The following is a 17,181-nucleotide window of genomic DNA, read 5'->3' as shown; positions in this document are numbered from 1 at the left end:
TAGGTACTCTGGTTGACAGTCCCAGCCGAGGCCAGCCTTCCCTCATGCCTGTTGACATGCCAGACATGTGAATGACTCTTTTAGATTCTCTAGGGCAGCCCATCTGCCAGTTGAATATCACCAAATGACCTCTTCAATACCAACAGAAGAATCACCCAGCTGAGCCTTGCCCCAGTGCCTGAAAATGCCTGACCCACAAAATCACATTTAAGAAAGATGGTTTAAGTTACAGCTTGTTATGCCGCAAGACAGTGATATGTCCAATCCTGCCTTCACCGTGCTTTCCACCTGTTCTTTCTCCTATAGCCCCCAAACTCCAAATCCTATATAATCTCCTTTTTGAAGCCTTCTTCATTTTCCCAACAACAGGGCACTTCTGCCTCCTCTGAACTTTACTTTTACCTGTCTAATAATGTATAACTAGGGTAGTGGCAATGTCCCATTTGTTTGGGACAGTACTAATTTCTATCATTTCAAATAGTGCTCCCTTTCACTCTTGACAGTGCCCCATTTTAATCAACACATCACATGGTTATCCTGTGCTTGATTTTGGCCTGTTATTTGCATAGAAATGTTTCTATAATTTACTTGAAAACAAGTATTGTGTCTTTCCTTCAATAAATATCTACTGAGCACCTACAATGTGCCACATATTGTACAATGTGCTCTCTGGCATGTCAATATATTGCTCAGTGCTTCGGGTAATAGAGGCTGTTAGGACACATCACCTCAAGGGCTGCACTGGCTTGAAAACTGAAGAAAATGCAAATGAGAGATTATTTTCATGTTGGTTTACTATAGAACCAGTTCACAGGCAGCACAAAGGATACATGAGATCAAGAACACATGGATATGAATGTTAGAGCCTTCCTTGTCCCGACAGAGGTGCACCTCAAGGTCAGACTCAGTGCAGACTGAGAAACCCACCAGGATGGTGGTGCCCAAACCCTTGGCCTCCTCTGTTTTAGGCTTGTGGGGAGGAAGACGAAAGTGGCTACATCAGTCATGCCCAGGTTTGGAAATCCAATTTTCTTGCCTCACGACAAACACATAAGCTAGTTACTCATGCAATATTTTTCTTTTGTTGGCATCGGGTCTACTTAAGAAGTCAGTGCAGCTAGTGGCCATGACTAACCAGAAAGATTTTCAGTAAAAGTCTGGGCACAGTCGTTCATTCCTGTAATCCTAGTACTCTGGGAGCCCAAGGTGGGAGGATCACTCAAGGTCAGGAGTTCCAGGCCAGCCTGAGCAAGAGCGAGACCCCCATCTCTACTAAAAATAGAAAAAATTAGCTGGGCATGGTGGTGCAGGCCTGTAGTCCCAGCTACTCAGGAGGCTGAGGCAGGAGAATTGCTTGAGCCCAGGAGTTGGAGGTTGCAGTGAGCTGTGATGGTGATGCCACTGCATCTAGCTGGGGTGACAAAGCAAGACCCTGTCTCAAAACAAAACAAACATTTTCAGTGAAGGCTTAACGAAAGAATTCAGTAGTATTGTATCACTAATGAAAACCATGGAAAACTTTAACTAGCTTACCTAGCAGGTAAAGGCTAATTAATGAAAATAAAATGCTAAAAATCTAAATGATTTCTAGGCTGTTCTTCCAACTCACCATTAATTTATTAAACGTTTCTTTTATACCTCTGGTCTTTACTTTTAGAAGAGAAATCTCTGCCTGAAGTGGTGGTGTGTGCTTGTAGTCCCAGCTACTTGGGAGGCTGAGGCAGGAGGATTGTTGGAGCCCAGGACTTCTGAGGCCAGCCCAGGCAACATATCAAGACCATGTCTCTTAAAACAACAACAACAACAAACTGGTACCAATTAAATTGATAATAACAAATTTTAGAAGAAGACAAGACTGATTTTATTTTCAAATTTTCAGAAGTTTTCAGAAACAGTAAAATGACAAGAACACACAAAAATATTGACATTGTTCACTGAACTATAAAACTCTTGGCAGAGAAAGGGACTTTTGAAGTACCTGAATCCACCTCCTTCTGAAAGCAGGAATCACTTCTAAAATGTCCCTCATACATTTAACCAGCTTCCTCAAATCTTTCCCAAGTTTGATGTACTTCATCTTATAAAAATAATACAAACCATTTTTAATAAAACAAAAGAAAGAATACAATACAGAAGGCAGGTCTCTTGTGTTACATGCTTTTAGAGAAAGGTCACATCCTTGAAGCAGCTTTGTAATACACAGAGCACAGTACTGGCTTCAAAAAATACACAAAGACTCTGTGCACTTGCATTGTTTAAATATGAAGAGCTGCCTTCATCTTCCTCTATAAACACTGGCAAGCTATATCCATTCAAGTACATTAACCTAATTGTATTTCACATAGTTTTCATACTTGGGATGAGGCAAGGCTAGACAGCAAAAAACAAACTAGCACAGAGCTGTTAATAAAAAAACTTTAAAATACTGTGATATGTGATCAAATGAAAATCAATCCCGGATGACACAACAAATTTCCGATTACATAAATAAATTCTATTACGTACTACGAATTTCCACTATTGGAAGATCCTTATTAAAATAAAGAAGTACATAAAACTGGAACAGGAAATAAACGTATTTGGTTTGATTCGGAGAGTCTACGAGTCCAGCTGCCAGCCGCCCAAGCCTGGGTCCCTAACGGAGAGTGACCAGCTCTTCTGAAGAGGTAGGGTGAATGGCGACCGTGTTGTCAAAGTCGGCTTTCGTTGCTCCCATTTTCACTGCGACAGCAAAACCCTGCAGCATCTCATCACATCCAATTCCTTGCATATGGATTCCAACCACCTGGGAAAAAAAGAAAAATTTTACAAGTGAAATTACGACATGTCTAATCGCAATATGGTGTAACACAGCCTACATGGCTCCGTGCACTCCTGCCTCGACTTCCCCTTCAGGCCTCCCCAACCCATCGCATCCAGCTCTCCCCTCAGGCTCTTGCTCTGGCCTTGCGCAGCCCCTTCCTTCTGTCCCAAGCACCTGCCGCACTCTTACGTTCAAGATGTCCCTCCACCTGGACAGTCTTTCCTTCCCTCTTACAGCTACACAGTTGTGCCTTCCTGACCAAGTTGAATTCTCCGTCAGTGATCTCTCAGTACCAGCATTTTTCCTTCATGGTTCTATCACAGAAGCAAGGTCCCATTTTGGGCAGAAACTAGACAATTACGGTCCATCTCTCCCAGCAGGATTTCATCACCAGACGGAGGTGGTCCATGCTGCTTTTGCTCTGTACTCAGTCTTCGTGGCTGAGCACAAAGACTGACACTCGGGAGGTGCTCAGTCCATACATGCCGGTCGGCTACCAGAATGATCGTAAAGACCCATTTGTTTCAAATCACATTCTCCAGTGAGGTTTCTCAATATATTTAAGAACTTTGTTCATGTTTACCTTCAGCAAATACCTTTAGGGTAACTATTCCGTCGGAAAGCAAGGTTACAGAATACAACATTTAGCCACAAAAATAATTTGTTTAGAACCAAATCAAGGCCGGGCGTGGTAGCTCACACCTGTAATCCTAGCACTCTGGGAGGCTGAGGCGGGCGGATTGCTCGAGGTCAGGAGTTTGAAACCAGCCTGAGCAAGAGCGAGACCCCGTCTCTACTATAAATAGAAAGAAATTAATTGGCCAACTAATATATATAGAAAAAAAAATTAGCTGGGCATGGTGGCGCATGCCTGTAGTCCCAGCTACTCAGGAGGCTGAGGCAGGAGGATTGCTTGAGCCCAAGAGTTTGAGGTTGCCGTGAGTTAGGCTGATGCCACGGCACTCACTCTAGCCTGGGCAACAAAGCGAGACTCTGTCTCAAAAAAAAAAAAAAAAAAAAAAAAAGAACCAAATCAAGAATATACTTACTTAAGATGTGCAATGTTTGGGGGATGGACATGCTTGAAGCTCTTACTAGAGGGGGAGGGGGGCATGGGCAATATATGTAACCTAAACATTTGTACCCCCATAATACGTTAAAATAAAAATAAAATAAAGAATATACTTACTACTGAATATGCTTACTACTTAACAATGGTTAGGATGATAAATTTTGTGTGTTTTACGCAACAACTTTTAAAAAAGTATATCTCAATTTAAAACCAAAAATATCAAGGATTGTATATGTATTAAACACAGCCAGAGTTCTAGATACTATCACCTAAGCTGAATCTACAAGGAACCTCTGCTGATGGCGGAAACTTTGTACTATTCCTCCCTGTATTGCAGTTCTTAGTCTTTACAAGACCGTCATGTAATGCTTGTCAAATAAATGAATGAATGATGACTGGTATGAAGGAATAACTGATAGGAATAGGTAAGTTGAGACCTTGATGATTTAAAGTCCAGAAATCTTAGGCTACCAAGGAACGTTCAGGGCCAAGAAGGAGTAAGCTTGGTTTTGCCACCAACCCACTTCCCTCTCTGCTCTGATTTTCTGCTTCTGTCAACCCTCAGTGATGTTGAATTTTACAAGCCAGGGACTACATCTTGTGGCTTTTGGTATACAGGTCCACTGAATCAGACACAGATTATGCTATTTTTGATAACAGAAGTTGAAAACTACATCTAAATTTTGAATTGAGCCACTGTTCCTCAGAGAGCTATGGTCCCATGCAATATTGCTAAATTCTACTTTAATAGTTAATTCAATTAGCAGAAGCTATCCAATAGGCTGATCCAGTACCAAAGTAACTCTTATCTTTAAAATTAAAATCCATTCAAATGTTAATCTAAACCACACTGAGATATTACTTCACACCCACTGGGATGACTATAATTACAAAGATAAGATAATAACAAGTTTTGGTGAAAATGGAACCCTTGTAGATTGCTGGGAAAACAGAAAATGGCGAAGCCACCAAAAATAATTTGGCAGTTTCTCAAGAAGTTACAGAAGAAATAGATTATTTTAGGAAACTTTTTTGAATAAATTGCTTCTTCACTGATCTGTTACATTCAATTTAAATTGATCTTAAACTCCTTATGTTTACTAGTATTTCTGAGTTTCTTATCTATTCTGGCTTATTGGTCAACCATGGCAAGCTTCTGGTGATTTTTGATGTTTCCCCCTTATTTTTTATGTTATTTACTTAATTTTTTTGGAGACAGAGTCTCACTCTGTCGCCCAGGCTAGAGTGCAGTGGTGTCATCATAGCTCACTGCAACCTCAAATTCCTGGGCTCCAGCAATCTTCCTGCCTCAGCCTCTTGAGTAGGTAAAACTACAGGCATGTGCCACCATGCCTGGCTCATCTTCATATATTTTGCAGAGAGGGGGTCTTGCCCTCCCTCAGGCTGGTCTAGATCTCCTGGGCTTCAAGCGATCCACCCACCTTAGCCTCCCAGGGTACTACGATTACAGGCCTGGGCCATTGCAACCATCCCCACCGCCTTAATTTTTTAAAAGGAGTGGAACCTTCTTTCTAAGTGAAATATTATGAAGTGCCCCAAAATATGTTTAAGATAGGTAACAATGGAACTGTCCATGTGAATCAGAAGGCTTAACAACCTGGTCTCCTTTCTCTTAACCACACCAAAATACCACCATCCCTGTCAACTTCGCGGAGCACTGTTTAGCTTACTCGATTTTTCCATACCTTTTCCTCTTTGTTGGCACAGACCATTTTCATCACACATTTTGTTTTCCTTTTGGTAACTGCATGATACATTGGAGTAAAGGTGGTGGAATAGGTCTTCACATTTTCTTTCCCATATTTACGAATGGCCTCATCTATAACGTGCATAAAAAAGCATCTATCAAAAAATTATACTGAGCTATCAAAAGAGACAGGTGGCCAGAAATACACAACCTGAATCAAATCATGAGGAAACATCGAACACTACCAAGACCAGTAAACATTTTACAAAATAAATGCCGATGTTATATGACACAAAAGAAAGGCTGAAGAATTTTGTTTCTAGAGTAAAGAAGACCAAAGAGGTATGAAAATTAAATGCAATACGTTATCTTGGACTGAATCCTGGACTTGGAAAACAATGTGAAAAATGACATTTTTAAGATAAATGGTAAACTTTGCATAAGGTTTAAAGTTTAGATAATACTGTATCAATTAAAATCTTCTCATTTTGAAAGCCGCACTATATTTATGTAAGGGAACAGCCTGTTCTTAAGAAATATATACCAAAGTGTGTGCATATAGAATGAGAAAATGATAAAGGAAAAATATTAAGGATATAAAGGAGTCCTTTGTACTATTTTTGCAACTTTTTTTTTTTTTTGAGACAGGGTCTAGCTCTGTTGCCCTGGCTAGACTGCAGTGGCTCACTGCAACCTCATAGCTCACGGCAATCTCCAACTCCTGGGCTCAAGTGATCCTCCTGCCTCAGCCTCCCAAGTAGCTGGGACTACAGGCATGAGCCACTGTGCCTGGCCTATAACTTTTCTTTAAATTTGAAATTAGCTCAAATAAAAAAGCTAAAAAAAGGTTAAAGAGAAAGAATGGTGTGAGGGGAAAGCACTGGACTCTCAAAATATTAGTAGTTGTGGAGGAAATTGGAAATGTAATAAGAGACAGAACAAAAAGGAATATAACTTGGGGCTGAGATATATTCAGTCAGTTGACAGAGACCCAATTTAAAGTTGGGGGTGGGAAGAAGGAAACCATAAATGACTTTCCTTTTTAAGCACCAACCTTCTGTGAGTCCCACTGTGCCAATAGGAGGGTGACTGAAGACTACGGTTGGGATGTTGTCATAGTCCAATTTGGAATCCTCTTTGCATTCAAAAAGTCGATGGGCAAGTTTTCGGCCAGCAGCTATTGCAACTGTAAAGATACTTTAAAATCAGTGTTTATCTTATTGTTCATTTTAACAAAGCAGAATTGTTCTACTCACCATTTATCCATCTGGCTTAATACACTAGTTAGTTATGACAAAGTTTTATACCAAACCAATGCTCACTGTAATATCTAGTTCAACATAATGAAGACATACCAATGCCCATCAATTCTGTATATTCTATTACAGGCTGAGCAGCCCTAATGCAAAAATCCAAAACCAAAATGCTCCAAGATTTGAAACTTTTTGACACCAAAGTAGAGAATTCCATACCTGACCTCACATGATAGGTCGCAGTCAAAACACAGATGCACGACAGTCTGTTTGGTGTCACCAAGAAAAATATAATTCCCTTTAGGCTATCCATATGGCTTGTATATGAAACAAAAATGAATTTTGTGTTCGGACTTGGTTCCCATCTAAGCTATCTCATTACTGTATATGCAGATATTCCAAAACTTGAAAAAATCCAAAATCTGAAACACGCCTGGTCCCAGGTATTTCAGGTGGGGGATACTGATACAATATTTATGGAACTATATTAGTTTCCAGCATATTCAGTTCTACTTTGTAACCTTACTCATTTCACAGTAAGATTGCTTTTTAACTCCAAAGTTTATTCTCTTTAGCCTGTTTTCACTCCTTATAATCTTTAAAAATAAAAAAGCCTGACTTCAAGCCTGCTGCCTCAGCCTCTCAAGTAGCTGGGACTACAGGCATGCACCACCATGCCCAGCCAATTTTTTCTTTATATATATTAGGTGGCCAATTAATTTCTTTCTATTTAGAGTAGAGACGGAGTCTCACTCTTGCTCAGGCTGGTTTTGAACTCCTGACCTCGAGCAATCTGCTCGCCTCGGCCTCCCAGAGTGTTAGGATTACAGGCGTGAGCCACCGCGCCCGGCCAGGAAGTAGGTTTTAATTGCTCTCACCACAAAAAACATAGTAAGTATGTGAAGTACATTAATTAGCTTGACTTAGCCATTCCGTGGTGTATACATTATTTTAAAACATGGTATACACCATAAATATGTACAACTTTTATTTAATTTTAAAAAATAAATTTACAAAAAAAGAGAGGGAACTTTCTAAAGGAGCTAAAAGGCTTTGGGGCTTTGGTGCATGACCGGGGTAGATTTCTACCCTGAGGTGAGACCCCGGGACATTCTGGAAAGGCTGGTGAGGCCACACAGGGGTCCAGGCTCAAAGCAGATGGGCGACGTCACTAATGCATGGGGGTGGCACAAAGAGCTTGGAACGGTGCTACTTAACTCTGGGAGTGGGCTGAATATGGGATGAGGGTGGGAAGGTAGGGTTAGTCTTGATTGGTTGCATCAAGTTCAAATAGTCATACAAGAATGACTATCTAAATTATTAAATTTAATCTAAATGAAATTTAGTCAATCTGAATTCTTCTTCTGAAAGCCACTTCCTTTTAGTGCCACCATGCACAACTCTGACCCAGAGAGTGACTGTATTGTTTGTATGAAAATTTCATCCTTCACTAAGCATTTTATTATATTTTAATAATATTTTAAGCCTTTTAAGGAAAAATGAATATTATTCAGAAAATGACAGGTACCCAACCAACATCTATTTCGATGCATTTCTACCATTTTGACAAAATAAAGAAACCTATCCTTTTCACTGTGGAGACCTGCTTTGGTTTTACGTCAACACCCAGGGCCTCCCTCACCAAGTAAGGAAGAGACACTACCTGGAGTAAGGAGAGCTTTTCCACATACATCCCCAACTGCGTAGACGCCCTTTACGTTGGTATTCTGGAATTCATCCACTATGATGTGACCTTTGTCATCGGTTTGAATCCCCTAAAATTATAGAGACATCTTGTAAATACTTGGCCCATCTACTAAAAATAGCAGATCAAACCTCTGGATCACCCTCAGCTCACACTGGCACCTCAGCCTGAATCTCCAAGGAACCAGAAGAGTCAATTACAACATGAAAGACATTTGAAGCAAGTTTTACATCTTTTGATTAATGTAAAAGGCAATATTTTGTCCACTTTTGAGATGTTTTAATAGGATTTGATGTTGTAATGTACAATTCACCTGGCCATGTAAACACACATAAAAAAAATCACTCAACTATCAGACGTGCTCCTTGCTCTCTCTGTGGAGTCGGTGTGTCGGCTCCTGCTGAAGGAAGCCCTTCTGGAAGCACATTAGTTACTCACTAGTTATAAGAACTTGTGTAACCACCTATTTATCAACAAATATTTGGACTTCTATTACAAATGAGGCTTTGACCTAGTCACTGAGAATATAATGATATGACAGGCATCCTTTCTGCCCCATAGAGTTTACAGCCTGGTTAATGATCTATTATCTCTGTCTTCCTGGTTTCCTCATTTTTACCCCTCAAAGAGTGGCTGGCAAGATTAGATTAATAATGTGTTGACACAACCTAGCACATGGTAATCATTCAATTTGCATTACACAAATTTATCCTCACAGTGAATGAAAATGAAAATATTTTTGCCTCACTCTCTAAAAAATTCAGCACATGCAGTCAAAGACTGGATCTATAAATCTGTACAAAGGCAAAATGTCTCTTGAAAGGTGAAAAGCTTTCAAAGTGATTAGTTTTGTTAATACAAAAATAGACAAGTAGTTTTACTAAAGTTCATTGAAAGATAAGATTAAAAACAAGGCTGGGCGCCAGGCACGGTAGCTCACGCCTGTAATCCTAGCACTCTGGGAGGCCAAGGCCGGCAGACTGCTCGAGCTCAGGAGTTCAAAACCAGCCTGAGCAAGAGCGAGACCCCATCTCTACTATAAATAGAAAGAAATTAATTGGCCAACTAATATATACAGAAAAAATTAACCAGACATGGTGGCGCATGCCTATAGTCCCAGCTACTCGGGAGGCTGAGGCAGAAGGATTGCTTGAGCCTGGGAGTTTGAGGTTGCTGTGAGCTAGGCTGACGGCATGGCACTCACTCTAGCCTGGGCAACAAAGTGAGACTCTGTCTCAAAAAACAAAACAAAACAAAACAAAACAAAACAAAAAAACAAGGCTGGGCAAGGTGGCATGTGCCTGTAGTCCCAGCTATTTGGGAGGTGGGAGGATTCCTTGAACCCAGGAGTTCAAGTCCAGCCTGGGCAACAGAGTGAGAACATACCCATCTCGGGGGGGGGGGGGGGGGGGGAAATATAAAGAATAGGCCGGGCGCGGTGGCTCACGCCTGTAATCCTAGCTCTCTGGGAGGCCGAGGCGGGCGGATTGCTCGAGGTCAGGAGTTCAAAACCAGCCTGAGCAAGAGCGAGACCCTGTCTCTACTATAAATAGAAAGAAATTAATTGGCCAACTAATATATATACAAAAAATCAGCTGGTCATGGTGGCACATGCCTGTAGTCCCAGCTACTTGGGAGGCTGAGGCAGAAGGATTGCTTGAGCCCAGGAGATTGAGGTTGCTGTGAGCTAGGCTGACGCCACGGCACTCACTCTAGCCTAGGCAACAAAGCGAGACTCTGTCTAAAAAAAAAAAAAAAAAAAAAAAAAAAGAATAAAAAAAAGCAAAATATCTCCCTGGATATTTTATACTTTCAAATGCTGAAAAATAACCTTTATAGAAATGTAAAAGTAACCCACATTACAACAGAAATTAATATTAGAATATAAATCAAAATGTTACATACTACTCTAGAGGCTCTATCAAATATAAAACCTCAAACATAAAATATTCTATTATTACTAATATAGTAGTACAGCATATCAGAAAAATCCATTATCATCATCAACAACAGCAGGTTAACATTTCTCATGTTTATATTATAGCCCGGGGTCTAAACTGGGAACTTTGCACACATTTTCTCATTTACTCTTCTCTATAACCCACGGGGCAAGTACTGTTTTTATTCCCATCTTGAATGTGAAGCAATTGAAACTTAGAGAAATTAAGCCGCTTGCTCAAGGCTATGCAACTGGTAAGTAATAGACTAAGGTTCAAATGTGGGTCAAACTCTGGCAACCACACCCCAAGCTACTATACCAGGCTTTCCTTCGAAATTAAAAAAAACATAAATGCCAACTGTCTGCATACATATCATTGGTCGAGCCAAGAGAGAGATGGCTTCACATCTGCGTCCCTTCCCAAGCACCACAGTGTCCAGGACAGCTACACACCCAGCAATCTGGCTTTGATACTGCAGATGATAAGGGATTGGCACAGAATTTCGAAAAGACATTCACATGGCAAAATGGAAGTCTGTGAGGAGGAGGTCAGGCAGGAAACTGCTGAACCATCTAGATTAGAGGTGGCAGAAGCTTCATTCAAGTGATAACACTAGAAAGGGAAAATAACTTTTTTTTTTAATTTCAAAGGAAGAGGCAATGGAATTTGATGACAAAGTGGATATATAAAATTAAAAGAAAAGAATCCAATACAACCCAAGCGAGTTTGGGGTGTCTAGGGGAAAGGGGGTGGGAATCACAGGGCTCCTAACAGATTCGAGAATGTTTTAGGCACACCAAGTTGGCTTACCACTTTGTTTAAATTCAAACCCCTGGAGTTTGGGTCCCGCCCAATGGCCCAGAGCAGGCAGTCAACATCTGGAATCGTGGTCATGGTGGGTTTCCTACCAGGGACGGAAGTAACCATGAGAAGTTCCAAGCCCGATGAAGTCTTTTTAACTTCCTTAACCTATTGGCAAATAAAATATGTTCAGTGGGGGAGGGGGCTGGAGGTGGGGAGGGAAGCAGGGGAAACTAGAATAATTTTCAACCTTTTAAAAAAAATCCCCACTGAATCCTACATGCTGACATAGACATTTACTTTTACCCAAAGGCTGTAACACTAGGTACCAATCCTGTTCCCCCAGTGGCCCCAAAGCTTCCAGGCAATGGCCAGGAATGTCAGCTCACGCCACCATAGAAATGTTTCAATTTAAAAACAAAATATTTTAAAGCATACTTCTTAAAAACTGCGATAAAATTTTAAGTCATAAATAAAGCACAGTGGTTTGGAAGTAGGATATGGCAGCATCATTAGGAAACTTCCAAACTGCACAAGCAGTGCCTCTCCTGGAAAAATTTTTTTTTTTTCGAGACAGAGTCTCACTATGTGGCCCAAGCTGGAGTGCAGTGGCACAATCATAGCTGTGTCCGACTGCAGCCTCTTACTCTTGGGCTCAAGTGATCCTCCCCTCTGAACCTCCCCAATAGGTATGACTATAGGCATGTGGCACCATGACTGGCTGTATTTAATTTTTTTGTTTTAGAGATGAGGTATTGCTACAGGCTGGTCTCAAACTCCTGGCCTCAAGCAATACTCCCTCCTCGGCCTCCCAAAGTGCTGGGATTACAGGCGTGAGCCACCGTGCCTGGACCAGCCTGGCATTTTTGCATTCATTATTGAATTTGATAGTCTATGCTGAGAGGGTGAAGTGGTGGGAAGGGAAAAAGAAGATTGTTTTTACAAGGCTAATTCTCTAGGAAATTTCTGCTGAAATTCAAGTGATTTCTGAAAAGTACTTTGTAATTCTTTTTGTCTATAAAACTCAAATGGGTCAAACGGTACACTTTCAAAGTTGATCTAGATTCAACTGCCACGTTTCTAATTTCTTGCACCTTGAGTTCATTAATACTGCAATGTGAAGTCCTGCTGCCTAGGAGGAAGAAAAGAATCAGGAGCACTCTAGAAGTGGAATACATTGATTGGGGTAGACACAGAGTTTGTGATTATAAAAACAATCATGTGAGCCACAAGGGAAAAGTGTGACTCGAGACAGAGAGACAGACAGACAACTAGGGGCAGCTGGCGTGCCAGGCCTTGGCCCACGTACCTGGGAGAACTTTAGCACCTCCACGCCAGCATTCTCCAGCTCTTCCGTGCAGTTGGTGCTGATTATGGAATCAAAACTTCTAAGTACCTGTGTACAAACATAGGAATGGATGGTGTGAAAGGAAGACATTTTTACCCCTTGCCTTTTATTTAATTTGTTTTTTGAGATAGCATCTCACTCTGTCACCTGGGCTGGAGTGCCGTGGCATCAGCCTAGCTCACAGCAACCTCAAACTCCTGGGCTCAAGCGATCATCCCGGCTCAGCTGTAGCTGGGACTACAGGTGCACGCCACCACACTCAGCTAATTTTTCTATTTTTAGTAGAGACAGGGTCTTGCTCTTGCTCTTGCTCAGGCTGGTCTCAAACTCCTGACCTCAAGCGATCCTCCCACGTTGGCCTCTCGGAGTGCTAGGAGTGAGCCACCTCACCCGGCCTCAAAAGGAAGGAAACTTGAGTAAAGACAGACTACAAACTTGGGAGGAAAACTTCAGTATTATCCCTCTTCTAATCGCCTTCATCAGCGGCCAAACTGGGAGTGGGGTTTGAACAAATCCTCTACTTTCCCACCCACTGTTGTCTGTGCTACGTGTGACTTCACCAACTCCTGTCTGACAGTTCCATGGACAGTCACCCTTCAGGCCTCCCCTGTCTCCACGGCCTGCTCCTCCCAAGCTTGCTTCTCTTTTCCTTAAGTTCAGGGAACAGAAATCCTCTTTCCCCTTTTAGTAGTCCAGGGCCTGCTTTCCCTCTGATATGCTTGAAGGGAAGGTCCTCTAGCAAAATCTCCCAGTCTAGCCAGAGATCTCAACAGCTTAGCCTTGGAGATTCATTCATCTGTGATAACCTGCACGCAGGGCTCAGGTGGGAAGACAGGAGTTATTCACAGAGTAGTTCTAGAATGGAGTTACACCGGGACAGGGAGAACAGGGAGAGTGAGACCGGTGCATTAGGGGCGGAGAGGGTGAACCCATGCAGATGTGGCTACAGAGGAGCCAATTTTCCAGATGCAGGAATTATCCCCTCTACGGATAGCCTGCTGTGGTTTATTTACTCATTTACATAAAAATGCAGCCTTGGATCTCCTCTGATTTGCTCCTTCCTTCTAGCTTGCTGGATACAGTCTAGCAATGTAAAATAATGTTTGCCTATGAAAAACAGTATTCAGGATATAAGTTTCCTGGAGTTAATTACAGGACAAGTCTCCAAGCCAAAAAGAGAAAGTTCCTTAGAATCCACATTGCCAAGGATGGTTAGTTAGTACCCCTCGCCCCCCTCCATCTGTTCGTGTAAGAATTAGAACCAGAGCATTTGAGCGGTCAGGGGTCTGGTAAATCCTGTTGCTGCAGAGCTGGGCTCCAAAGACCTTAAATGGTTTGCCCAAGTCATGTGTTTTTTAGGGACAGCCAGCAGTGGGACCAGATTCTTAGGCTGACACTCACTGCTGCTGCACACCGTGTCCCTGGAAGCTCTAACATGGTGTCACAACAACAGCAGTGCTTTGTAGGATTATTCAGCCAAACACACAAAGCAATACTTCATAAGCAATGACAAACACGGAGTCTAGGTCCAAGCAGAAAGAGGACTGGTTTGGGCTTTCTGAAACCTTAGTTGATACCCAGGTGTACTAATACTAATTAATAATTAGTAATAATTATTATTACTATTAGTATACTATTAGTAATAATTACTATATACTAATTAGTAATTACTAATACTAATTAGCAGCCACAAAACCTCTCCTGGCCTTACTTTCTTCATTTGTAAATGAAGTTCAAGTGCATGAGCTACAAGGTTCCCAGAATGCAAAGAATTTAGCGAACTGTCTTGACTGAATGGTAAGAATCCAACACTAACCGACCACATAGAATGGCCTTCCAGAATTAACAGATTAACCTGACAGTGTGTTTAACGTAACTGATGTTCATATTTAAGCCCACAGGTCTTCTTATTAGGGTATCTGATGACAATCTCCCAGCTTGACCAACTCAAAATTATCGTCATCCACTAGCAGCTGGGAGGGACACGGGCCAAATTCAAACTTGGATGTAGCCGCTTGCGCAACAGACCAATGACCCCCTGCTTTCGCCCCACCATATAGTGACAACATAAAAAAAATCCTCTCTCTAGTTTCTTTTTTCTTAAATTAACATCAAGGACAGGGAAGGGAACAGGTAGAATTTACCTTATCCTGCCGTATCATCAGTGATGTCTTAGAACCCAGGGCCGAGAGGATCCCAGCTATCTCCACAGCAATGTAACCTGCACCAACGATGACACTGCGGCTGAAATGAACACAGAGGGTTAATATTTTTAAATAAACTAATTTTGGAATAATTTTAGATTTACAGAGAAATTGCAAAGATAGTACAGCGATTTCCCTTATAGCAGTTTTCCCTTAAGTTAGCATTTCACATAACCAGGGTACATTTGTCAAAATAAGAAAATGACATTGGTATATTACTATTGACTAAACCCTAGATTTGATTTCACAAGTATTTCAGTTAATCTGTTTATTCTGTTCCAAGATCCAATCCAGGAGACCACAGTAAAATTTATTTTTATTTATTTATTTATTTTTTGAGACAGGGTCTCACTCTGCCACCCTGGCTAGAGTACAGTGGCGAGATTATAGCTCCCTGTAAACTTGAACTCCTGGGCTCAAGAGATCTTCTTGCCTCAGCCTCCCATGTAGCTGGGACTATAGGTGCACCACCACGCCTGGCTAATTTTTTTTTTCATTTTTTTGTAGAGACGTGATCTTGCCATGTTGCCCAGGCTGGTCCGGAACTCCTGGCCTCAAACGATCTTCCTGCCTCAGCCTCCCAAAGTGCTGGGATTATAGGTGTGAGCCACTGCACCTGGTTTACCCTGCAATTTTAAGTAAAAAATATCCCTTTGTAAAAGAAGATAAATATATTTTTAGTTGTTTTAAAATGTTCTTTAGCCTCATTTCTTCAGAGGAGAAACGAAAATGTTTGAAACTAGAGAAGATTCCTCACGCAATGGTCCTCACACCTAAAACTAAAATCAGGGCCACTATTATTCTCCTCTGTTCGGTATTTCTCCTTCATCATTATTTAGTTCTATCAATTCTTGCAATATGATCAAATGGCAAGTTAAGCAAGCCATTTTTAACTTGTAAGATAGATGTGCAATCAAACTAAACTCACTGAATAAATTTTGGTCTAAAAAAGAATCATGAGCACTAGATATGCTCGGATGAAGGTCTGAATGAATGGTAGAGAAGTTCTAATCCTGGCCCTAGAACTATGTTTACTTCCACACTGCAGCCTAGAGAATAAGTACCCTCATATGGGGCTATCACATTTGGGGCTGGAGTCCTCTCAAGCTTCCAACACGGTGCTCTACCATCGTTACAGCGCTTGGGTAAGAAGTAACAGGGAAGAGCAGAGGACCCCCTTTCTCTAAAACCTTCCCCAGGCAAGGTTCCCGGTCTTCAGAGGGCATGTGGGCTAGATGAAGGATGAAGAACCCAAATTGCTTCAACTCAGAAGTGATGACCCTCTTATTCTATGACACACTAAACAAAAAATTTCTATGTAATTCAAAATCTTCTTCCATCTTTACCTTCCTCTTTCCTATGTTTTTTTTTTGTTTTTTTTTTTTTTTGAGACAGTCTCCCACTCTGCTGCCCAGGCTAGAGTGCCGTGGTGTCAGCCTTGCTCACAGCAACCTCAAACTCCTGGGCTTAAGCAATCCTACTGCCTCAGCCTCCCCAGTAGCTGGGACTACAGGCATGCGCCACCATGCCCGTCTAATTTTTTCTATATGTATTAGTTGGCCAATTAATTTCTTTCTATTTATAGCAGAGACGGGGTCTCACTCTTGCTCAGGCTGGTTTTGAACTCCTGACCTCAAGGGATCTGCCTGCCTTGGCCTCCCAGAAAGCTAGGATTACAGGCGTGAGCCACCGCGCCCGGCCCTATATTATATGTTGACCTCTTTTCCTTTGAGTCTTCCCTCCTTCTTTTCTTCTTTCCTCTATCTTCTCCTTCTTCCCCAAACATTTATTATTTCAGCCCTACTTCGTGCCAAGCACTGCTCTAGACAGGATGGATAACGGTCCCTGCCCTTGAGGAATTTCTGAGCGGGGGAATCTGCTAGAGTCTACTGAGGAAGAGGTCCACAGTCAGTTCCTGCAGGGCAGAGAGCTCAGAAAATGCTGCAGCTTCCTGAACAATGAATAGCTTTTGCCAGGGCTGAGGGGTGCTGCCCAAGCAGAGAGGACATGCAAGAAGCAGGCACGAAGCAACCTGGCTTCCTCAGGGGGGAGAGCTCAGTGCTTTCTTCTTGGCTCCAAGAGGGACCTTAATCCTGCCACTTACAGCTGAAATATCCACTGGAAACAATCTTTTATTCAGTGGAATCCCCAAAGCATTTCTTTCTCTCACTGTGGCCCACAGGACTCCTTGTACCATGGCGTCCATGGGGTTCACGCTTCAGCCTTAACCATGAGCCCTCTGAGAGCAAATCTTGAGTCATTGCATTTTGCCTGCATTGTTTACTTATTTACTTGCCTGATTCTTTACTTATTCACCAACATTCCAACAATGATAAAGGAGACTTAA

General features: G+C 41.8%; 1 protein-coding gene across 1 annotated transcript in view; it reads right to left on the bottom strand.

Annotated features, from left to right (window-relative positions):
* Positions 1-1,837: 1,837 nt before the first annotated feature.
* The window catches only part of GSR (glutathione-disulfide reductase), a 42,517-nt gene continuing 27,173 nt past the window's right edge, over positions 1,838-17,181 (bottom strand). Inside the window, exons 7-13 of the mRNA XM_012784135.3 lie at positions 14,775-14,874; positions 12,592-12,678; positions 11,292-11,450; positions 8,500-8,611; positions 6,638-6,769; positions 5,582-5,715; positions 1,838-2,785 (exon numbers count right to left, since the gene is read on the bottom strand). Of these exons, the coding sequence (XP_012639589.2) occupies positions 2,636-2,785; positions 5,582-5,715; positions 6,638-6,769; positions 8,500-8,611; positions 11,292-11,450; positions 12,592-12,678; positions 14,775-14,874 (874 nt within the window). The 3' untranslated portion in view covers positions 1,838-2,635. The remainder of the gene's footprint in view (positions 2,786-5,581; positions 5,716-6,637; positions 6,770-8,499; positions 8,612-11,291; positions 11,451-12,591; positions 12,679-14,774; positions 14,875-17,181) is intronic.

The sequence above is a fragment of the Microcebus murinus genome, chromosome 24, assembly GCF_040939455.1.
Source record: "Microcebus murinus isolate Inina chromosome 24, M.murinus_Inina_mat1.0, whole genome shotgun sequence".
In the NCBI taxonomy this organism is placed as follows: domain Eukaryota; kingdom Metazoa; phylum Chordata; class Mammalia; order Primates; family Cheirogaleidae; genus Microcebus; species Microcebus murinus.
The sequence above is the reverse complement of the archived record's forward strand: the minus strand, read 5'-3'. Positions and strand labels throughout refer to the sequence as shown.